The sequence below is a fragment of the Erinaceus europaeus genome, chromosome 10 (genome assembly GCF_950295315.1).
Source record: "Erinaceus europaeus chromosome 10, mEriEur2.1, whole genome shotgun sequence".
Classification (NCBI taxonomy): Eukaryota; Metazoa; Chordata; class Mammalia; order Eulipotyphla; family Erinaceidae; genus Erinaceus; species Erinaceus europaeus.
The window spans coordinates 69182579-69205663 of record NC_080171.1 but is presented as its reverse complement, the minus strand read 5'-3'; the positions used below and the strand labels follow the sequence as shown (position 1 = coordinate 69205663).

Genomic DNA, 23085 nt, shown 5'->3' with positions numbered 1-23085 from the left:
GTAGGTGTCCACATAGAAATGAATGAGACAGAGGCTCGGCTAACCCAACATACTTAACTAGTGATTCTACTTTCTGGATCTGCCATGGGCTGAGATCTTTACCCAACTTTTTCCACAATCGTTTCCCCATTTCCAGATGCTTTGATGCATTGTTTTTCATACCAGCAATCAAATCACTAGCACTAGGGGAAGATATGAGCTCCCCTTCCATATCAAATTTATGTCTATAGCCAATAAATAAATAAAACGAACACATTATAACAGAAAAAGAAAATCCTGGCCCAAACAGGTGACCTTTGTGGGGGTGGTGGTGATATATACTCTACCGGCCATTGTTGCCCATAAATAAAGATCTGGCTGCGAGCGATGTCCACTCTGTTCCAGGCCAAAGCTAAGCTCAGCTGGTCTGGGGCTGAGGCGTTGGCTCCTGTGTGAGAGAGAAAACAGCCCTCGGTTATCACACCAGGAAGACCCACTCTCCTGTCAGTCCTCACCCAAGGAAAGGTGCAGCAATTCATCACACGGCCTCTCCTTCTTCTCCTTCTCCTCCTTTCCCTCCTTCTCCTCCTCCTCCTCCTCCTCCTCTTCCTCCTCCTCCTCCTCCTCCTTCTCCTCCTCCTCCTCCTTCTCCTTCTCCTTTTCCTCCTTCTCCTTCTCCTTTCCCTCCTCCTCCTTCTTTTTCATTACTGATATAAAAAATTATAAGATAACAAGGGTATTCCCACCACTAGAGTTCTGTGTACCCATTCTCTCCATTGGAAGCAGCAGTGGTTCTCCCAAGGTCCAGATATGACTATATAACTCTATATATCTGCCCATCTATCTACCTATCTATCTGTCTGTCTGTCTGTCTATCTATCTATCATCTATCTATCTATCTATTTTTCCTCCCATTTTATTCACTTCTATGCTTCTATCTTCACTTCCTCTCTAAGTCACACTTACACCTATTACTACTTCCCAGTGTCCTTCCTTTTCCCTCTTCTTTCTCAGATAAATGAGTCAGTTCCCAGCTTCCTCTGATGTTTTTCCATATTTGCTTTCAGTGACATATAATGGTATGGTATAAGTATGATATGTAATATGATGGTATAAAAACAAAGGTTTCTGGTGACAAATGGTTCAGGTCCTGATGGAATTGGGGTCCAGAGCCCTTTGGTCATCTTCCCCTAACATTTACCCCTCTGGGAGTATGAGCAAAAATTCTTTATGGGGTGCAGAAGGGGGGAGTTCTGGCTTATGTAATAGCTTCTCTGCTGGACATGCTTCTCTTGGCAGGTCTATCCATATACCCATCCTGTTGCTATCTTTCCTTTGTGGGGTAGGGCTCTGGAGAAGTGAGGTTCTGGGGCACATTGGTGAGGTCATCTGCCCAGGGAAGTCAGGATGTTGTCATAGTAGCATCTGTAACTTGGTGGCCATCAGGGTTTCTCAAACTCAGCCCTGCTGACATTTGGGGCAGGGATGGCTCCTTATTGCTCTATGCAGCTCCCCTCTAGCCATCCTGGTAGATGCCAATAGCCTCTATTTCCCTAAATCATGACAGGCAGGCAAAAATGTATCCAGGCACTGTTAGAGGTGTGTGTGTGTGTGTGTGTGTGTGTGTGAGAGAGAGAGAGAGAGAGAGAGACTGAGAAAAAGGCCTGTAGCACTGCCTCACTGATCATGAAGCTTCCAGTGGGGATCAGGGGCTTGAACCTGGATTCTTGCACATAGTGACATGTGCACTCAACTGGGTGCACCACCACCCAGTCCCAAATGATTTATGGTTATTTTGATTGTTGGATAGAAACCCATGGAAGAAACTTGCAGCTTCCCTTGACTTCCCTATACTTGGTTTCTAGGTCTTCACTATTCACACCTGGCCATTGCAATTTCAAAAAGAATCAAAATGACAGGATTAGAGTTTTCATTTCCCAGTCACAGGAGCCAAACCTCAACATGCTCTCTGGCCTCATGTGGCTTCTGGCTTTGAGATTCTAGCTTGCAGCCGGTGGACACACTACCGTTGGAGGAGGCTCTACTGGTGCAGAGCTGGTCTGGGGAAATAGTTGGTGCCCACAGCTCCATGCTGCCCAGAGCGGTGAGGCTGGCAATGGAGGCAGCACTGCAGGTCTCCCTGGGTAGTGCTAGCGTGCTGTCAGTGAGCTAAGTCTGCCTTTCCACTGCTGTGTGACACTGGGAACTTTCCTAAGCCTCCTTTTGCCCTCTTTCAGGTGGAGAGACAGGAAGCATTATGCCGGGGCTGGCAAACTAGCTGGCTTGGACAGTGTTCTGCTCTGCCATGTGCACGAACCAGGTTGAAGCCCCACTCCCACTGCACACCTGCTTAACCAGTCTTTGAAATCCAGATGAGGATGACAGTGGCTGCTTGTGAATTCCATTTGGTAAGATGAAGAGAAGGTATGGCCAAGACCATTATAGTCAAAAGGGGAATTATTCATTTACATGCAACATAGTATGAAATGAGTTCTTTAGGGTAGTAGGAGAGCAGTGCATTATTATTATTATTATTTTTAAAGGTTTTCCCCTTTTGTTGCCCTTGTTTTTTATTGTTGTTGCAGTTATTACTGTTGTTGTTATTGATGTCATCATTGTTGGATAGGACAGAGAGAAATGGAGAGAGGAGGGGAAGACAGAGAAGGGGAGAGAAAGATAGACACCTGCAGACCTGCTTCACCGATTGTGAAGTGACTCCCCTGCAGGTGGGGAGCCGGGGGCTTGAACTGGGATCTTACTCCCGTCCTTGAGCTTCGCACTGTGTGTGCTTGACCTGCTGCACTAGCACCAGACGCCCCCCCCCCCATTTTGTTTTCTTTGTTGTTAATATAATTAATATGCAAAAAGGGGGAAAAGAAAATTAGAAGTAATTAAGGAATGAATTTTATTATATCTAGGCAATAATCAAATATGGGCAGCTGTTAGTTGATACTGATTTGAAATAATGTTTAGCCCACTAATGACTTACATTTAATTCTTTTAAAAGATATTATTTATTTATTAATGAGAAAGCTGGAGAGATAAAAAACCAGACATCACTCTGGTACATGTGCTTCTAGGAATTGAACTCAGGACCTCATGTTTGAGAGTCCAGTGCTTTAGCCACCATACCACCTCCCAGACCACATTTCAATTTTTGTATATGCAGTTTTGTTGAAACTTTTTGTTAGCTAGTTACTTAAAACAAACTAGCCAATTATTTAATTTAATTTAAACTCAGCTCTGTTTGATGGTGGTTTAGGAATTGAACCTGGGAGCTCAGAGCTTCACGCTTAAAAGTAATTTATAAAACTACTATGCCATCTCCCCAGCCCTGCAGTTTAAATGTAAAATATCTGTTTTGCCTTATACCCAATGTGAAAAATAAAAAATTTAACTTGCCATGCAGATGAATGCCAATTAATTCAAGACTGTAAAATGCTGGCACCCTTTTAAGTATTAACCTAATTTTGAGTAGATAATTAATGAAAAGCAATCACAGATTCTATTTCTTTGAGATCCCCAGTGACTTTCAGTGTGTGCCAGGGTTTAGAAACCACTATGCTCTATATGTCATTCCCCTGCTCACTATGGGCTCTGAGATGTTGTTGTTAAGAATCAGGTGAGGAAAAGAGATCTGCCAATATTTTTTTATATGTATTTGGTAGTTTCTAGTATAACACCCAAGTCCTTGATCCGGTTGGAGTTCACTTTTGTGTGTGGTGAAATGTACTGGTTCAGTTTCATTCGTCTAAATGTTTCAACTCAATTTCCCCAACACTATTTGTTGAAGAGATTCTTCTTTCTCCATTTAATAGTTTGGGCCTCCTGGTCAAAAATTACTTGTCCATAGGAAAGAGAAGAAGGATGAATATAGGATGATGCCACTTATAGATGGAAATTGAGAAATAATAGAAGGGAAAACACACAGCAGAACTTGGACTGGGTTTGGTGTGTTACATCAAATAAAGGAGTCAGGATTGGGGTGGGGGATGGCTTTCAGGTTCTGGTGCAGGATGGTGGAGGAGGACCTATGTAAGAGACTAAAGTCTTTTGCAGAAAACGAAGAGACTTTATATATGTACCAACACCTATATTTACCATAAACCATTAATACCCCCCAATTAAAAAAAAAGAATCAGGTGAGGTATACAAGGACCTATGTTCAAACTCTTGCCCCCCCCCCCACCTGCAAAGTGGAAGGTTCATGATTGGTGCAGCAGTGCTGCAGTTCTCTCTCTCTCTCTCTCCTCAATTCCTCTATAAAAGAAAAGAATTAGGTGATACCTGGTGAAATAGCTCACTTGGATAGCATGCTGCTTTGTGCTGTGTGTAACCCAGGCTTGAACCCAGCCCCCACCACACTGTAGGAAGCTTTATTTAGAGCTGTGGTCTCTTTCACTCTTTCTGCCTCTCTACCTTTACTTTTTCTTCTTCTCTTCCTTCCTTATACCTTCCTTCCTTCCTTCTTCCTTCCTTCCTTCCTTCCTTCCTTCCTTCCTTCCTTCCTTCCTTCCTTCCTTCTTTCCTTCTATCTTCCTTAGTGATTTTTTATTGCCTCCAGAATTATTGCTGGGGCTCGGTGTCTGCACTATGAACCCACTGCTTCTGGAGGCTATTTTTTCCCTTTTATTGCCCTTGTTGTTGTGATTATTTTTGTAACTGCTGTTGTTATTGGATAGGACAGACAGAAATCAAGAGAGGACTAGAAGACAGAGAAGTGGAGAGAAAGATACCTGTAAACCTACTTCACAGCTTATGAAGTGACCCCTCTGCTCCAGGGCTGGAACCAGGATCCTCATGTCATTCCTTGCACTTCGCGCCAATCCCTCTGCACTACCTCCTGGCTCTGATTCTTTTTTTTTCTTCTTTTATTGAGGGTGTTAATGTTTTATAGTGCAGTCATTGTCATATGAGTATAATTTTATTACACACCGATTTTTTCACCCTTCCCTCCCCAGAGTCACTTGCTTTGATGCAATACACCATGTCCTGTTCATGTTTCACTGTTTTCTCCCTCTCTGTGCCTATTTATTAAATCCCACTTATAAGTGAGATCATTTGATATCTTTTGGCTTATCTCTCTTAACATGATGTTTTCAAGTTCCCTTTCTACACCTTTGTCTCTCATTAAAAAAAAAAAGAACTAGGTGAACAAGGTATTCTCTAAATGGGCATTTCTCAAGATGGAGCCTGCTTGAGAATAACTTGAAGAACATGTTAAAATACAAATTCCTGGTTTCACCACCAGTGGTTCTGATTCAGTAGATCTGAGGTGGGTGGGACCGGGCTACTGAGGGTCTGCTCAACTCCCATGTGCTGTTGTTACTTCTGATCTGGGACCACCCTGAGTAACTGAAATGTGATGTTCTCTTCCTTGACCAGAAGCACTTTTCTTATCTCCTCCCATAATCTGAGAGACTACAAGCTCAAAGCAGTGTAACAGGCATAAAAATGAGGGATAAGCAGGGCATGTTGAAATGAACTGTCATTGTTTTGAAGGGAGAAAAATGGAGGCTTGTGAGATTTGTTTTGGGAAAGGCAGCACGTTGCATTTTTTCCCCTTTCCTTTGCTGCCCAGCAGGAATAGTTTAATCATTCCCCCTACCGTTCACCTGCTGCAAGTGTGTGTGTGTCACCAAGTCAGTGGCAGCAGGACACACAGGAAAGGAATACAGGGCAGGAAGCATGGGAGGGGTAGCCTGTGCTCAGAGCCCAGATGCAATTAAGTAACTGTCAAAGCAAAGCCAGGGGCCAATGAATCCTGACTTTCCAAAAATTGAAAATATATCACTCAGGAACCATTTCGGGTGACAGTTTGGACTGGTGGTTCTTAACAGGGATGCCAATCACAATTTAAGCACTGAAATTTATGAGTTCTGTGGTACCCCTTATTCTTGCACCAATCTAGGAGGCTGGTCTTGCTATTCCCAACTGTGGAAGGACACAGGAATCTGGGAGGGTTTGGAACAGACATAACCCCAGAAGGTCGGGTAGAATTGGTTGGGGGTGGGGCAGGCAGTGACACACTTGGTTAAGTACACATGTTTTAATGCACAAGGATCTGGTTTAATGTCTGGGTCCCCACCTGCAGCAGGAGTAGGTGTGGGGGTGGAGACTTTATGAACAGTGCAGCAGGGCTGTAGGTGTCTCTCTTCCTTTATCCTTTAAATTAAGTTATTTATTTATTTAATGGATAGAGATAGAAATCTAGAAGGAAGGAGAGAGAGAGAGAGAGAGAGAGAGAGAGAGAGAGAGTTCTGCAGCCCTGCTTCATTGTTCATGAAGCTTTCCCCCATAGATGAGGACCTTGGGTTTGAACCTTGGTCCTGTGCACTGTAATGTGTGCATTCAACCAACTGTGTCACCACCTAGCAACCCCCCCCCAATATTTTCTCTTTCTCTCTCAATTTCTTTCTGTCCTATCAAATAAAATACATAAATAAATACATATTTAAAAGAACTTAAAATTGGTTCTGGGCATTGTAGCTTGTTGTTTAGCACAGCTCCTTGATTGATTCCAGTGTGAGGATAAGTTTGAGAACTGGATAATATATGCCAATTTGTTCACTAATTCACCTGTTTTCTACACACATTTCTTTATTCATCCAATGGTATTAACCAAAGATATTATGCATTCAAAGATATTCTTCTCCTATGGTGGACACTAGCTCATGTGAGAGCCAATTCTTTATTGTGAAAGATATTTTAGTCTATGGGGGAGAGTTGAATGTAGAGGCCTACATTCCATCTGTCCTTTCATACAATAATTCAGAATGACAGTACAATCTTTTTTATTGTTTACAGTAATGAATTTGTGGTAACTAGTTGCAGTGCCATGAAGAAATGGATACAGGACAAGTAAAAGTATTATTATGGGCAGGTCATGAAGAAGAAAAGGGAGAAAGAAGTGGAAAGAACAAGAATTATTTACAATTTGGCTGTAGAAGAGATCAGAATTCTCAGACTTTTATGTGCATGGAAGTCACATGGAGAATCAGTTATAAGCAGTGATTCTAGCATAATTCACTTGGCCAGTGGTTGGCCTTATGCTAATTCCATGTCTTTAGACAACACCTACTAGTTTTTTGTTTTTTTTTTATATGAGCAATCATAATATTAGTCCATGTACTCTTTCTGCTTCTCCACCACTAACTTTATAAGGAAAGAATATATATATATATTTTTTTAAATATTTATTTTATTTATTTATTCCCTTTTGTTGCCCTTGTTGTTTTATTGTTGTAGTTATTATTGTTGTTGTTGTTGTTGGATAGGACAGAGAGAAATGGAGAGAGGAGGGGAAGACAGAGAGGAGGAGAGAAAGATAGACACCTGCAGACCTGCTTCACCGCCTGTGAAGCGACTCCCCTGCAGGTGGGGAGCTGGGGTTCGAACCGGGATCCTTATGCCGGTCCTTGTGCTTTGCGCCACCTGTGCTTAACCCGCTGTGCTACAACCTGACTCCCAGGAAAGAATATATTTTTAGTGTTTTACTTTGTACTGTTTTAATATGCATGTATCAATAATTCTATTAGTATTTGAGCTGTGGGTCTTAAAGTTTATTTCTTCTTATAGTAGGTAAAATGTACAGTTGTTATATAGCAAAAAAAAATTATAAACTCTACCTCCGTCCTTCTTTTTTCTTCCTCTCAATTTTTTTTGTGTTGCTGCATTATTTCCACATTATTAAATCAAGTAAGTTAAATATTAATTTTGTTACACGAATTTCTATTGTTGTGTCTATCCTACTCCTCTTAAATCCTGATAGCTATATTCATAATTATCCTTTTTGCCACAGCACACCCAAGTATCTTTTGATTGGTAGGTTAAATTTGTCTCCATTTAAGTTTTTGTTTAAGAAAAATTTATGGTAAAAGGACTGCCAGAGTCCTAGAATATCTATAAAAAAACCCCTTCCTTCTCCTTTATTGTGGTCTTTAACAGTTGGATGGCATTGGTTCATTAGACAGTCTCTTGCTCTGTTATTTTCTGGCACTGAATATTAGTGTACAAAAGGTCTCAGGCCAACTTCATTTTCTTTTCTTTTTTTTAAATATTTTTATTTATTTATTACTGGAGAGAGACAGAGAGAAATTGAGAGGAGTGGGGGAGATAGAGAGGGATAGGAAGACAGAGAGACACCTGCAGCCCTTCACCACTTGTGAAGCTTTTACCCTACAGGTGGGGACCAGGGACTTGAACCTGGGACCTTGTGCACTGTTATGTCTGTGCTTAACCAGATGTGCCACCGCCTGGTCCTCCAACTTCATCTTCTACTTCATAAGAGACTTAGGCATTTTTCTGGTGGCCTATATTATCCTTTATTTTTATTTGCATTGTTATTTTTTATCATCATCATTATTATTCTAATTTTTATTATCTTTATTTATTAGGTGTAGACAACCAGAAATTGAGAGGGTAGGGGAGATAGAGAAGGAGAGAGACAGAGAGACACCTGCAGCCCTGCTTCACCACTTACGAAGTTTTTCTCCTTCAGGCAGGGCCTGATGACTTGAAGCTGGGTCCTTGTTGATTCTAACATGTGCGCTCAACCAGGTGTGCCACCACCAGAGCACTAATCAGCCGTGATTTATGGTGGTGTGTTGTATGCTTTACATTGGGTTGTCCTAGCTCTCCCCCGCCAAGAGAATTGGATCAGTCCTGCTAGTTTCGTGGGCCCGCTTGGCCCCGCCCCAAGGAACCCCGAGAGGGTTCCAGAGTTCCAGAGTTGGAGAGTTGGAGAATTGCAGAGTTAGAGAGTGCTTGGCGCCTCCGCGGGGAAAGAGGCAGCAGAGTTCTGTTTGGTGATTAGTTTGGTTTAGCTTATGAATCCTTGTTCCTGAATAAAGAAATACAGCTTCCCTGCCCAGCCGTATGTCTCTGGTCGTCTCTGTTACCCGCCCGTGAAGCTAGCCCAGCCAGCTGGAGCCCCCGAATTTTAACAACAGTGGTGTTAGGGATTGGGACTGGGAACTGAGAGTCTCAGGCATAAAAGTTATTTTCATAACTATTATGCTACCTTTCCTTAGCTATTATTTACTTATTTTCTCATTTATATCAGCTGCTTTACGTGTATGTCTTGGTGCCGATGATTCTGAATCAGTTTTTCTTTCAGCATAAGGTATCAATATGTAGATTAAGCTGAACATTTTAAATGAGAAAACTATTTTGAAACTTTCTAAGTGAGGTACTTATTATGATTCATTGTTTTGGTTTTCTTCTTTGAAGCCACCAGTTATGCTTGTCTTGGATATCCATTCTCTGCCTCTCATAAATATAATTTCTCTTTAATCACAGTCTTTTTGTCTGCCTTTTAATTTCCTTTTGTGCTCACTTTATTCACTTCTGTACTTTGAGTTCTGGAAAGTGTTTTCTACAATGCATACTTGATCTCGCACCATTTCTTATTTTACTTGCACTTTTGTGGTAATCTTATTTCTTCTCCCTTTACTTAATTCCTAAGTACCACTCGTATTTTATTTTCTATTGCTTTCTTGCCTATTCTTACCTGCATTTTGGCAATGAAATTTTGAAGTAGTTATATTTAGATAAGTGTTTCATTGAGATTAAAATTAAGTTCATGGCATAATCTTTAACTGTAATGCTTCTCTGTTCTCCAGAAATAATTTTACAAAGAGTATTGCTATCCTGGGAGTATATGTTCCTTTCATTGTCTTGTGCTTAGAAATATGTATGCCAATCCCCTTATTATTATTATTCTTTTTAGTTTGGTAGTCATGATGCCAGGGAAACACTGCAGACTAGTTATTATTCACAATAGTAATGCTTTCTTCTCAACCAGCACAAAGAATTCCTCCCTCCTGCAAATGTGGCTAGTTGACATCATTATGTATGTCTCCAACCTCCTCTATTTCTGTGCTCTAAGTCAGAATCAGAGGGGCCTCCTGATATTGTCCAGCTTACTCTAGTTCTGACACAAGCTGTTCCAGACAAAGGAGAGGACTTTGCACCTTAGCGTGATCCTTGCTTCTTTCTTAGCTTGCACCCTTTTCTCCTACATAGCTCTAACTCAGACAGATATTAGGTAAAAAAAAAAAAAACCCTACTTTTACTAAAATTGTCATTGGCTTGGTTTTTCCTTCCCTTCTCAGTATTAATTTTAAAGTTTTCTAGATGAGAATGAATCACTTATGTCATCATGTTTATTTCAAGAGCCCTGAAGGACTTATAAAAGTCATTTTAATTTATATTAAGTATATATTTTTTGTAGATTATATTTATTTTTATTTATCACTTTTTGAAGAAAACTTTTCTTTTAAAAATTATTTTATTTCATTCCATTTTTGGATAGAGACAGGGAGAAGTTGAGAGAGGAGGTCAAAACAGAGAGACAAAGACACCTGCAGTACTGCTTCCCCACTCTTAAAGATTCACCCCTACCCCTTAAGGTGGGAACCGGAGATGGGGAGGACAACTATGGGATGATTTCACTCATAAATGGGATCTAGAGAATTGAGACACATGAAGTTGAGGAAAGGAAAAAAAAAACATATAGTCAATGCATAACTATGATATTAGGAGAACTATAGTGGTTACCATTGGGGGTGTGTGTGCACTGAACTTTAGTGATGGGAATAGTGTGGAATTAAACCCATATTATCTTATAATCTTGTAATCACTATTAAGTCACTAATAAAAATATAAAACTAAAAAAAGAAAGGTAGGAAGTTTGGAAGAACTGGAATATTTTCAACTAAGTAAGAGTGGTAACTATCTGCTAAGAGTGCTGGGGACTGGGGCCTTGAAGAGAATGGGGAACTATGTGAAAGCTTGGTAGAGCTTAGGGGAACTCTCCCATCCTTGGATGGAGGTCTGGAAAGACACCCCACTTGTTAGCCTCTCTCCTTATAGAAATGAGCCAAGAGGAAAAGTCTCCCAGACTCAGTTTCTCCTTGTTAGTATCTCAAGTTCACAGAATGCCTACTGCCTCTCATACTTAGTTCATTCTCTTGCTAGCAGACTAAGTGACTGCTTGCTTCAAAGTTCATTCAAAGTTCACACATTCACTATAACTTCACCTTTTGATCATATAGGAGAACACACTCTATCATACACCCCTGCCAGTACCCAGCAGTGAGACCCCATATTCTATTTCCTTATGTCCTTTGATATCTGTGATTTACATCAAATTTTGTTTTTTCTTCTTCTCTACCTCACCTTACTGGTTTAACCCCTATGCTTTTCTCAAATACCTTTGGATAATTGCCTGCATCATGCAAACTAATTGTCTTGACCTTTATGTATCTCATCAATTCTTGTCATACCAACCCCCTACCATGGGGGCAAGCTGATCTTTAAGAAACCTGTAATTTCTGAAATATGTGAAAAATGTTCTTTGTTTAACTCAGTATAAAAGCCTGTGCCCATCTCCAAATAAATGGATTTTTGTACCAGAATATCTCCCAATGCCTCTTTCTATTTCATATAGTCACTAGAGCTGGTGAGGGAGGGTCAGAGGCTTATCCCCCCACCCTCCAGTTGGAGCCACTCCACGTGAGTGCTGGCAGGTGGGAGTGCATGGAGTTTGTTTCAGGGGGTGAGGGTTAAAGAATGAATTTTTTTTCAGAGTAGAGCCAGGGGGCAACATCACAGAGATGCTATGGCACACCTAGGTGCCTGCTAGACAGAAAGTTTGTTGAGGGATTTGTGTACCCATGTTTGGGGGAATGCTGACATTTTTCTTTCCAATGGCCTGAAGGTCAATATATACTTCACATGGAGCTGTGGACTCTCTTTGGGAAGATATCCCAATAAAAAGACTGATGGGCATTTGATGTGGAGTGTTTTACTATGGCCCTGTTGGGCAAAGGAGGGAGTGGGCTATTGAACCTGGGTTATTCCTTCCTAAGACTATGCTTCTGGGATATTTTAGACAAGGCTACCCTTTTGCTATAATAGTTGAAGGCTTTGGACCTTTTGTTGTCTAATACAAATAAGCTTGTTTGAGGTTGGCTGGGGAGACAGCATAATGGCTATGCAAAAAAGACTTTCATGTCTGGATGTCCTGGGTTCAGTCCCTAGCACCACCATAAGTGAGAGCTGAGCAGTGCTCTGGTGATAATAATAATAATAATAACAAAGAATATTGTGATGGGGTGGCATACACAGTTGAGCATACACATTGTCATGTTCAAGGACCCAAGTTTAAGCCTCCATCCCCAACTGCTAGGGGTACACTTCATGAGAGGTGAAGCAAGGCTGCAGGTATCTCTCTTTCCTTCCCCCTTTCTATCTCCCCCATTCTATCTTCATTTCTCTCTGTACTATCAAATAAAGTAGAAATAAAAAAATAAAAGGGAAAAAATGGCCACCAGGAGTGGTAGATTTATAGTGCCAACACAGAGCCCCAGCATTAACCCTGGTAGCAATAATAATAATAATGATAATAAATAAAAGAAGCTTGTTTGCATTAACTGTTATTCCTAGGTTTCTATTCATTTTCATCAATTTATTATATCTATAAACACATACATATACATTTCAGAGCTGGAACCTCACACGTTTGGTTTCACCACTCTTGGGTGATTTTTTTTTTCTTTTTTTTCCATTTGAAGAGAGAGGGAGGAGGGAGAAAAAGACACACAGAGAGAGGCTGTCCAGAGCCACAGACCTCCCCTGATAATCCTAGCATCTCCCATGTGGTTCTGGGGCCCAAACCTGGGTTGTGCTTATGACAAGTCAGAGCTCTACCAGGTGAACTATCAGTTTGGTCTCCATCAAGGGTAGCTCATCCAGCCATTCCTTTAAAGGCACGGTGCTCTCCTCCGCTGTGTAAACCACAAGGGGGAAGGAAATTAGCAGCAAGTTGTCACCAGCAGACTCAGGGTGCTAGGATGCACCTTCAGTCTATTCTCATAGCAGAGACATGCCCCGCCCTCCTGTGCCTATTGGTCTGTGGCAGCTAAACCTAGAAAAGGAAATGGACAGACTTGAAATGGACACCTAAAAATGGAGATGATGGGAACAGAGAAAGAGCTCACTTGGGTAGTGCGCTGCTTTGTAATGTGTGTGACCTAACCTCTAACCCACATTGAAGGAAGCTTTAGTGCTGTAGTCTTTTCCACTGCCACGCTCTCTCTGCATGTCTCTTTCTAAAAAGAAAGGGGATGATGGGTCCTAGTGATGATTCATCTACCACTACCATGCTACCATGTGTAAAAACTGAAGTTGAAGCCCTCACTCCCCATCTTCATGAAGAAGCTTCATGAATGATGGAACAGAACTATAAGGGAGCTCTTATCTCTGTCTCTCCTTTTCTCTCTCTCTCTTTTTTTTTTGCCTCCAGGGTTATCACAGGGGCTTGGTGCCTGCACTATGAACTCACTGCTTCTGGAGGCCATTTTTCCCATTTTGTTGTTACCCTTGTTGTTGTCGTCATCATTATTACTGTCATTGCTGTTAGATAGGACAGAGAGAAATTGAGAGAGGAGGGGAGACAGAGAAGGGGAGCAAAAGATAGACACCTGTAGACCTGCTTCACAGCCTGTGAAGTGACTCCCCTAAAGGTAGAGAACCAGGGGCTCGAACTGGGATACTTATGGTCCTTGTGCTTTACACCATGTGCGCTTAACTCACTGTGCTACTGCCTGACACCCTGTCTCTCACTCTTTATATAAAAGAATACAGACATCCAGGAGTAGTATATCCTTGCTGGTACCAAGCCCCAATAATAGCCCTGGTGGAAAAATAAATAAATAAAAAGGAAATGATGAACTCTGTGTATAATTTTTCTTTGCTCTGAATGTTAACTAGCTCCTCTTGGTAAAAATAACTGTAAGTGGACTCCCAGGAGAAAGTTAAAAGGAATCAGGAAAAGATGGATTAATTTTAGCAGAAGTGATTCAGATTTGACTCCTAAGAGAGAAAGCAGGCAGTGGCATACAAGAACCATTTATAGGAAGAGGACATTTTTGTCTTGCTTCCTCTCTAACAAATAAGAAACTGGTAATAGCTGAGAAGTCTTTCAGGCTTAGCTTGTGCCAGGCAGTGTTTTGAGGTGTGAGTATATTGAATTCTCATAGAAAACTATGAAGTGTTACTTCCCATTTACATAGGAGGATAATAAGGCAGAGAAACTTTCCCAAGGGGAAGTAGCTGGAAAATGCCAGTGATAAGAGTCAAACTCAGGCAATCTGGTTCAGAGCTAAATAAGTTTCCTTCATTCCTTCTCTCTGGTACTTTCTCTCTCCCTCCCTCTCTCCCTTCCTTTCCCTGTGTTATTTATTTATTTGTCTATCTATCTATATATTTATTTATTTAATAGAAACAGAAAAGGTGAGAGACAACACAGCATGAAACTTCGTTTAGTACAGGCTTGAAACTGAGTCACACACATGACCAAGCAATGCCCTATCCAATTGAGCTATTTCACTGACCCTTATTTTTATTTTATGAGACATACACAGAGATAGAGATTGATATATATAGCAAGTACAGCATTGCTCAGCTCTGGCAGATAGATGGCAGTACCAAGAATTAAAGCTCAGACCTCAGAAACACAACATTGAGGGGTACCTCAGGCCCCAGAGAAAACACTCTAGATGCCTTCACATTTGGGGTTGAGTAAGGGGAACCTTTGGGAAAGAGATATGGATTCCCCAGCTGGGTTCATCTACTCCACAGATTTTGTTGAATACCAGCACCCTGCCAGTCATTGCTTTTGATATTGGGGAAACTGGATCGAACAAAAGTATACTCTCAAAGATGCACATCCCCCTCCCCCAACACACATACACACACACACACACACACACACACACACACACACTTTCAGTATTTGTTACTAAGTCTATGATTTGGATAGAGTTCCTAGAGTGCTCTAACTGCTACATAACAGCTTATTCCAGTTTCTTCTTTATTATTATTGTTTTCCTCTTATTGCCACCAGGGTTATCACTGGGGTTCGGTGCAAATCTACTGCTCCTAGTGGCCATATTTTCCCTTTCTTCTTTCTATTTTATTAGATAGGGCAGAGAAAAAGATAGAGAAAGGGGAGAAAGATAAAGGGAGACACCTGCAGACCTGCTTTGTTGCTTATGAAGCATTATCACTGCAGGTAGGGATCAGGGCCTTGAACCAGGGTCCTTGTGCATGGTAATGTGTGCCCTTAACTGGGTGCACCACCGCCAGGGCCCCTTACACCAGTGTCTAAGGTGACTCTAGATGAACTCAGTCTTCCTATTCCCTTCAGCACAGGGAGCCTGGCTCTACATTGAGCTACACCCACTGCCCCCTCCCAGACTAATCACTTCATGGCCCAACCGCCAGTGTCTTCCTCTCTCCATTTGAAACTATATTACTGTAAAAAACACTCCTTGCAAAATAGTGATAGGTGATATTCATGTGATAAAATGATTCTCTTTTAGAGAAGCATTCTTAATTTTCACCTTACTATGGAACTTTGCAAGTGCATTTGAAATATAAGTCACTGAGGAGATGCAAGTACGCATTTGTATGGAATGTATCAGTTAAAATGATGTGCACCAGACAAGCAAAGTAAATCCTACTTGAACATCATTATAGTCTGTTTTTGGAGACTGTTGTTTTCATTTTAATATGATTTTATTTATTTATTTATTTATTTATTTATTGCCAGCAGAATTACTACTGGGGATGGGTGCCTGCAATATGAACCCACCATGCCCAGTAGTCATTTTTCATCTTTAATTTTTTTTTTATTAGATAGGACAGAGAGAAATTGAAAGGGAAGGGTGAGGTAGAGAGGGAGAGAGACATAGAAAGACACTTGCAGCACTGCTTCACTGCTTGTGAAGCTTCCCCCTTGTGTGTGGGGAGTGGAGACTCAAATATAGGTCCTTGAGCATGGGAACATGTGTGCTAAACTAGGTACCTAATATGCTTTAAAAATATTTTCTTCTTCTTCTTCTTCTTTTTTTTTTTGCCTCCTGGGTTATCTATCACTGCCTACACTATGACTCCACTGTTCCTGGCGGCCATCTTTTTCCCACTCTTGTACTGTTGTTGCTGTTGTTATTGCAGCATAGGACAGAGAGAAACCGAGAGAAGAGGGGAAGACAGAGAGGGGGAGAAAAAGATAGACACCTGAAGACCTGCTTCACCACTTGTGAAGTGACCCCCCCCTCCCCCATGCTGGTGGAGAGCTGGGGTCTTGAACTGGGATTCTTGAGCTGGTCCTTGCACATTGCACTATGTGTGTTTAACCCTGTGTGCTACTTCCCAGACCCAAAATGTTTTATTCTTTTCTTTGTCACTGAGGTTTCACTGCTCTAGCCAACAGTTTCAGACAGAGACAGAGGGAGAGCTACCAAAGCACTAACGCTCCCCCAGTGCTACAGCTCTCTGGCATTGTATGTGTCGTGATATTAATCTTGACACATATGCATGACAAAGCAGGTGATCTTCTATATGAGCTATAACTCCAGTCTATTAATATAATTTTTTAAAGAGTATGTTTTTATCAATTTACAGTTTTCCTGAAAGGGACCTGGTGGTGGTTCACCTGGAAGAGTGCAGACGTTCCCATGCATAAGGACGGAGGTTCAAGCCTCAGGTCCCCATATGCAGGATGAAGCTTCATGAAGTGCTGGAGCTGCAGGTATCTCACTGTCTCAAAAATAAATGAAGGAAGGAGAGAAATAAGGAAGGAAGGAGAAAAGAATGATAGGAGAAGGAAAAAGAACAACAACAATGAAAAGCCACCTGAAACAGGCACTCAGCGCCAGTAATGACTCTGTTGTCAAAATAAAAGAATTCCCTGAGAATGTAACTGCTGTGTCACTTATTATTATAAATTTCTCGGCTATTATACATTTTCAATGTGACCTCTATAATAAAGTTTCACATGAGTTCAAAAGTCTCTTTCCTGTGAATTTTATTAACATTATATTTACACTTTCTAGTGTGGCATCTAGCTCTACTTTATTTATTTATTTATTATTTATTTCTCATTTTTTGTTACCCTTGTTTTTGTTGTTGTTATAGCTATTATTGTTGTTGTTAACGTCGGTGTTGTTGGATAGGACAGAGAGAAATGGAGAGAGGAGGGGAAGACACAGAGGGGGAGAGAAAGATAGACACCTGCAGACCTGCTTCACTGCTTGTGAAGTGACTCCCCTGCAGGTGGGGAGCCAGGGGCTCGAACCAGGATCCTTAGGCCAGTCCTTGAGCTTTGTGCCATGTGCGCTTAACACACTGTGTGATCACCTGACCCCCCAAGCTCTACTTTATTCTGAAGGCCTTGTGGCATCTCAGAGAAGTCTTGTGTACACATTAGGTGCTGTGGTACATAAGGCCTTGCTTCTTGCTGTGTGGGCTGAGACTCCCTGAGATTGTGGAGGACTGAAGGAGCTCCAGCCTGTCAAGCTCCCCTCCTCTGAGCTGAGAGCAGGTGTACACAGAAACTCCAACATCTCTGGGAGGTAGAGAGTGGGCAGTGAGCTCAATTGTTACCTGTAGGGTTTGGAAAAGCTATTAAGACTCCCTTTTCTCTCATTTTCTTTTCTTTCTTTTTTTATTTCTTCCTTTTTTTCTTTCTCTCTTTTTTATTGACACCAAGATTATCACTGGGGCTTGGTGCCAGTACTACAAATCCACTGCTCTCAGCGGCCATTCTTTTTTTTTTTTCTCCCCCCTTTCTATTTTGTTTTTGATAAGACAGAAGACACTGAGAAGGGAAGAGGAGATAGACAGGGAGAGAGAAAGATAGACATCTGCAGTTTTGCTTCACTGATCATGAAATGTGCTCCCTACTGATGGGTACTGGGGGCTTGAACCTGGGCCCCTGCTCATGGTGACATGTGCACCTAATCAAATATGCCACCACCTGGCCCCTCGCTGAACTTTCTTAAATTTTTTTCTGTTGAACAGTAACAGCAGGTGTTAATCAGTGCCTTTTTATTTTTCTCTCATTTATTGGGTCTGTGTTTTCTGTGTAAAGACTTCAATAGCTTTGTTTTCAGAGTGAGAAAACTTCATTCTTATAGACCTAAGTTCTATTATAACCTCACAAAACCAGGCTATCTGATATTTGCCAAGTATTTTGCAGTAACTATCACTATGATTGCCTCATGTCCTAATAACTTGTGCAAACAGCTAGAACCAATACAATTATATGACTTTTGATTAATAGCATTGTAAAGTACTGTGCTGATTCATCCTTTTTGCTGATCTATCTAAATAGGTTAGTCCTCTTTATTGTAACCTTTCTGCAAGAAAAGAAGCCACCATTCTGCAAAAGTCTCATGTTTCTATATTAAGAAAACATTATAAAAGCACCCCTTATTATGCATAGTATGCAAAACTAAGATACTGTGTTATCAACAGAAGACAGAGGGAGCAAAAGAAAGAAAACTGCCTGTTGCGTATGCTTGTTGCTTGTGATATGAGAAAAAGAACTTCATTTACAAAGCTGGGTAAGTACAATTATGCATCTTCACTATTGTGACTATTTAGCAAGAACCTCTAGAAAATGCTCCAGAGGTAAACACAGAAGAAAACATTAATTAGTTGTGGTCTTTTGAAGACAGATTCAAAGATTCTAAAAGGTGAAGGGAGGAGAGGACTGCAAAGAGAGGTAGGGTCCCAGTGTGCTAAGGTGGAGGAAGAGGACAAATTGGAGGGTGTCTGTGCTGATGCCTATCTTGGGGAGATCTGGAATGATTTGGAATTGTACATCTGTTACAATAGTCTTGTAAATCATCATTTCCCCCAATAAAATCCATAAAAAGTACTCTTCAAGATGGAGCCAACATGGAGACTTTGGAGTGGCAGATGCCGTGAGCTCCAACAAACAACAGCTTGTGACCTGGGATTCTCTGGATAGGGTAAGATACTGGGCTGTCTGTGGGAGGGTGAAAACAGGCTGGTCAGGGTGTAACCAAAATACAGTCCCATAACTCTCTCCAGCTAACAAACGGAGGCCAAGGGGATAAAGAAAGGAATATCTTTTTATTATTTCTCAGCTCACCCCTACCCCATCACCCCAGAATCAGCCCCCAGGGCAGGACAGCTGCTTCTAGCAGGCTTCCCACTGAGATATTTTCTTTATTAAGATTCCTAGCTCACCAGGAGTGTCATTTCAAGCCTTTTCCTTTTTTCGTTTAACTTCTCTCTCTCTCTCTCTCTCTTTTTTTTTTGTAAGTGGCTAAAGCTCTATTTGAGTGACAAAATACCTAACCAATCATAGCCTCATTCCTGCCTGGGAAAGATTACCTGGAGTTTTTTTTTTTTTTTTTTTTTTTTGGATACTTCTTACAATTGGCTGTCTTTGCTCAGGCTGCCTGCAGCTGGTCCGGAGTAGTTCAAGCTGCAGACTGACTGTTATGGTTTTTTACTATATTTTATTTTTATTTTATTATTTCTATTATTATATACACATGTCCCTTTCTCCTCCTCCTTATTCAGCTTGACCAAAATTAACTTGTTTTTTTTCCATTGCTAGGTGACTAGGTGTCCTATCCATTGTGAAAGGAACTTGTTTCTCTCTACCTCTTCTCTCCACTCTTTTTCCCTCCTCCTAGCTAATTTTAACAAACAAACAAACAAACAAAAACTTTCCTTTCACTGCTCTTCCCTTTTTTCTCTTCTTTTTTTCTGTTTTTTTCTTTTCTTTGTTTATTCTTTTCTTCCTTCTTTTGCTTTCTGAGTTCACTGATATTCGCTTGTGAATTATTTTGGGGAAGAAATCTGACTCAGAGTGGTGTCTCTCTCTGTGTGTGTGTGTGTCTTCTCTACTTCCCTTTCTCCTCTTTCTATTTCTAGAATTCATAGTGGACAGTAGATTTGCATAATTGTCTATTCTTGCTTTCCCTTTTTCCTTTTTCTTTCTTTTTCTTTTGTTTGGTTGCTATTTTTTCTTGGATTAGAGGTGTTGTTTGGCTAACTGGTATTGGTTGAACTGAATTAATCCTTGCTTCAATTACTTTTGTTGTAATTTATGAGGTTGGTGACTGCATCTGTCATAAAGGTCTTTAGTATAACATCTGTCATAAAGGTCTTTTGCTTATACTAAAAAAACAACAACTGAAGAATGACAGAACAGAAAAATAAAACCAAATCAATAAAAAATGGTTAAATAAATAGCAAATAAAACTATTACCACAATGAATCAAGATAGGAGCCCAGGAGAAACTCCAATTCAGTCAGAAGTAACCATAGATAAGAAAAGTATGCAAGCAATAACAAACCTAATAATCACAGAAATGAAGACAACTATGGAGGAAAGGGCTATCAGAATTAAAGAAATCATAGATGAGACCCTCAAACAAAATACAAGCTACCTCAAGGTAACTAGAGAAATGAAAGATGAAATAGTTGAGCTAAAAGGCCAATTTGCAGAAAAAGCTAATACTATAATGGGACTGAAGATAGAAGCTGAGGGAAGAGAAAGCAGATTAACATAAGCAGAAAAAAGAATTAGCCAGACAGAGGATGAGCTAGAGAAAACTAAGAAAGAGGTAAAAGAGCTCAAAGAGATAGAGAGACACTGAAAATAACAACGGAGACATATGGGATGATCTCAAAAGAAGTAACATTTGTATAATTGGCCTACCAGAGGAAGAAAGAGAGGAAGGTGGAGTAAAAATTCTAGAGGAAATAATAGAAGAAAACTTCCCAGACCTAAACAACAGAAAGTACATTAAGATTCAAGAGGCCCAGAGAGTCCCAAACAGAATCAACCTAGACCTGAAGACACCAAGACACATCACAGTTACAGTGAAAAGAAGTAAGGATAAAGAAAGGATCCTAAAGGCTGCAAGAGAAAAACAAAAACTCACATATGGTGAAAACCCATAAGACTCTCAGCAGACTTCTCCACTCAAACTCTAAAGGCCAGAAAAGAATGGCAAGATATCTCTCGAGCCCTGAATGAAAAAGGGTTTCAACCAAAAATAATATATCCTGCTAGACTTTCATTCAAACTAGATGGAGGGCTGAAAACCTTCTCAGACAGACAACAGTTAAAGGAGGCAACCATCACCAAGCCTGCCCTGAAAGAAGTACTAAAAGACCTCTTCTAAACAAGAACATCACTGTAATGTTTGCCATATATCAGAGCAAATAAAAAACTGTTGAATAATGGCACTACATTCAATCTACAATATCAATAAATGTAAATGGCTTAAATTCACCTATTAAAAGGCACAGAGTGGGAAGATGGATCAGAAAGTATAACCCAACCATATGCTACTTGCAAGAATCTCACCTGACCCAACAAGACAAACACAAGGTTAAAGTGAAAGGATGGAAAACTGTCATACAGGCTAATGGACCACAAAAAAAGGCAGGAACAGCCATTCTCGTCTCTGATACCATAGACTTTAAATTAAATAAATTAATAAAAGATAGGCAAGGCCATTACATAATGATTAGAGGATCAGTCAAACAAGAATATTTAACAATTATTAACATCTATGCACCCAATGAGGGACCATCTAAATACATCAAACATCTTTTGAAAGAACTACAAAAATATGTCAATAGTAATACAATAATACAATAACACCCCACTCTCACAGTGAGACAGATAAATGAAGCAGAGAATCAACAAAGAAACAAGAGAATTAAAGGAAGAGATGGACAGATTAGACTTCCTGGACATTTTCAAAGCTCTTCATCCTAAAATACTGAGATACACATTCTTTTCAAAGCCACACAGCACATTCTCAAGGATGGACCACATGTTAGGCCACAAAGACAGTATCAACAAATTCAAGATCATTGAAATTATCCCCAGTATCTTCTCAGACCACAGTGGAGTAAAGCTAACATTCAACAACAAACAGAAAATTACTAAAAGACACAGAATTTGGAAACTCAACAACATGCTGCTTAAGAACCGCTGGGCCAGAGAGGCACTCAAGCAAGAAATTCAAATGTTCCTGGAAACAAATGAAAATGAAGACACAAGCTATCAACATATTTGGGACACAGCTAAAGCAGTATTGAGAGGGAAACCCATAGCCATATAATCACATATTAGAGTACAAGAAAAAGCTCAAATAAATGACCTTACTGCACACCTCAAAGACTTAGAGGAAGAGGAACAAAGGAACTCTAAAGCAACCAGAAGGACAGAAATCACTAAAATTAGAGCAAAAATGAAAAAAATAAAAGTAAGTTGTGGTCTATATACGCAATGGAATACTACTCAGTATTAAGAATGATGAATTCCCCATCTTTATCTCATCTTGGATGGAGCTTGAGGTGAGATAAACCAGAAAGAGAAGGATGAATATGGGATGATGCCACTCATAGATAGAAGTTGAGAAAGAAGAACAGAAGGGAAAACACAAAGCAGAAATTGGACTGGGTTTGGTGTATTGCACCAAAATAAAGGACTAGGGGGCAGGAGAGGTTTTCAGGTCCTGGTGAATAATAGTAGAGGAGGACCTAGCCTGGGTGTGAGAGTGTTTTGCAGAAAACTGAGAAATTCTATGCATGTACAAATTATATTTACTCTAAACCATTAATCTTCTCAATTAAAAAAAGAAGTGAAGCAATGTGTTCAGTAAGGAATGAGGGATACTTAGAACTCAGCCATGGTTCCATTCCAGGGCTCTTTGTTGGGTGGCAGTCTCATGGTAAGTATTAAAATAGGGGCAGGCGGTAATAACTAATGGGGAAGGGGACAGACAGAGCCTAGCAGGAAGGTTTTTTTTTGGGGGGGGTTGGTCTTTACAGAATCATTACCTCCCCCTTGGAATAGACTTTAGTCTTGGAGGAACAAAAAGGTGACAGGAATGCAATCTCCTTTAGAATCTTGCAGAAATACTTAAGTACAGACCATCAAAACTGAAGAAAAAAAAGGAATAGTGATTATGGGGGTGGAGTAGTGGTGCACCTGGTTCAGCATACATGTTAACATGCACAAGGACCCAGGTTCAATCCCCCAGTCTCCACCTGCAGAGTGGAAACTTCACAAGCAGTGAAGCAGTGTTGTAGGTGTCTCCTCCTCCCTCTTAATTTCTGTCAATTAAAAGGAGTGGCAGGGGGAGATGAAAAACATGGTCACCTGGAGTGGTGAATTCATTATGCAGGCACCAAGCCCCAACAATAATGCTGGTGAAAAACAAAGGATTACAATTGTAAATAAACCCTATA

The 23085-nt window shown here is 40.6% G+C and overlaps 1 protein-coding gene across 13 annotated transcripts in view; it reads right to left on the bottom strand.

Annotated features, from left to right (window-relative positions):
• The window catches only part of TRPM3 (transient receptor potential cation channel subfamily M member 3), a 671125-nt gene that overhangs the window by 149718 nt on the left and 498322 nt on the right, over positions 1-23085 (bottom strand). For all 13 annotated transcript variants that reach the window (XM_060199695.1, XM_060199701.1, XM_060199705.1 and 10 more), the window contains one exon: positions 327-427. In XM_060199695.1, coding sequence (XP_060055678.1) covers positions 327-427 — 101 coding nt within the window. The remainder of the gene's footprint in view (positions 1-326; positions 428-23085) is intronic.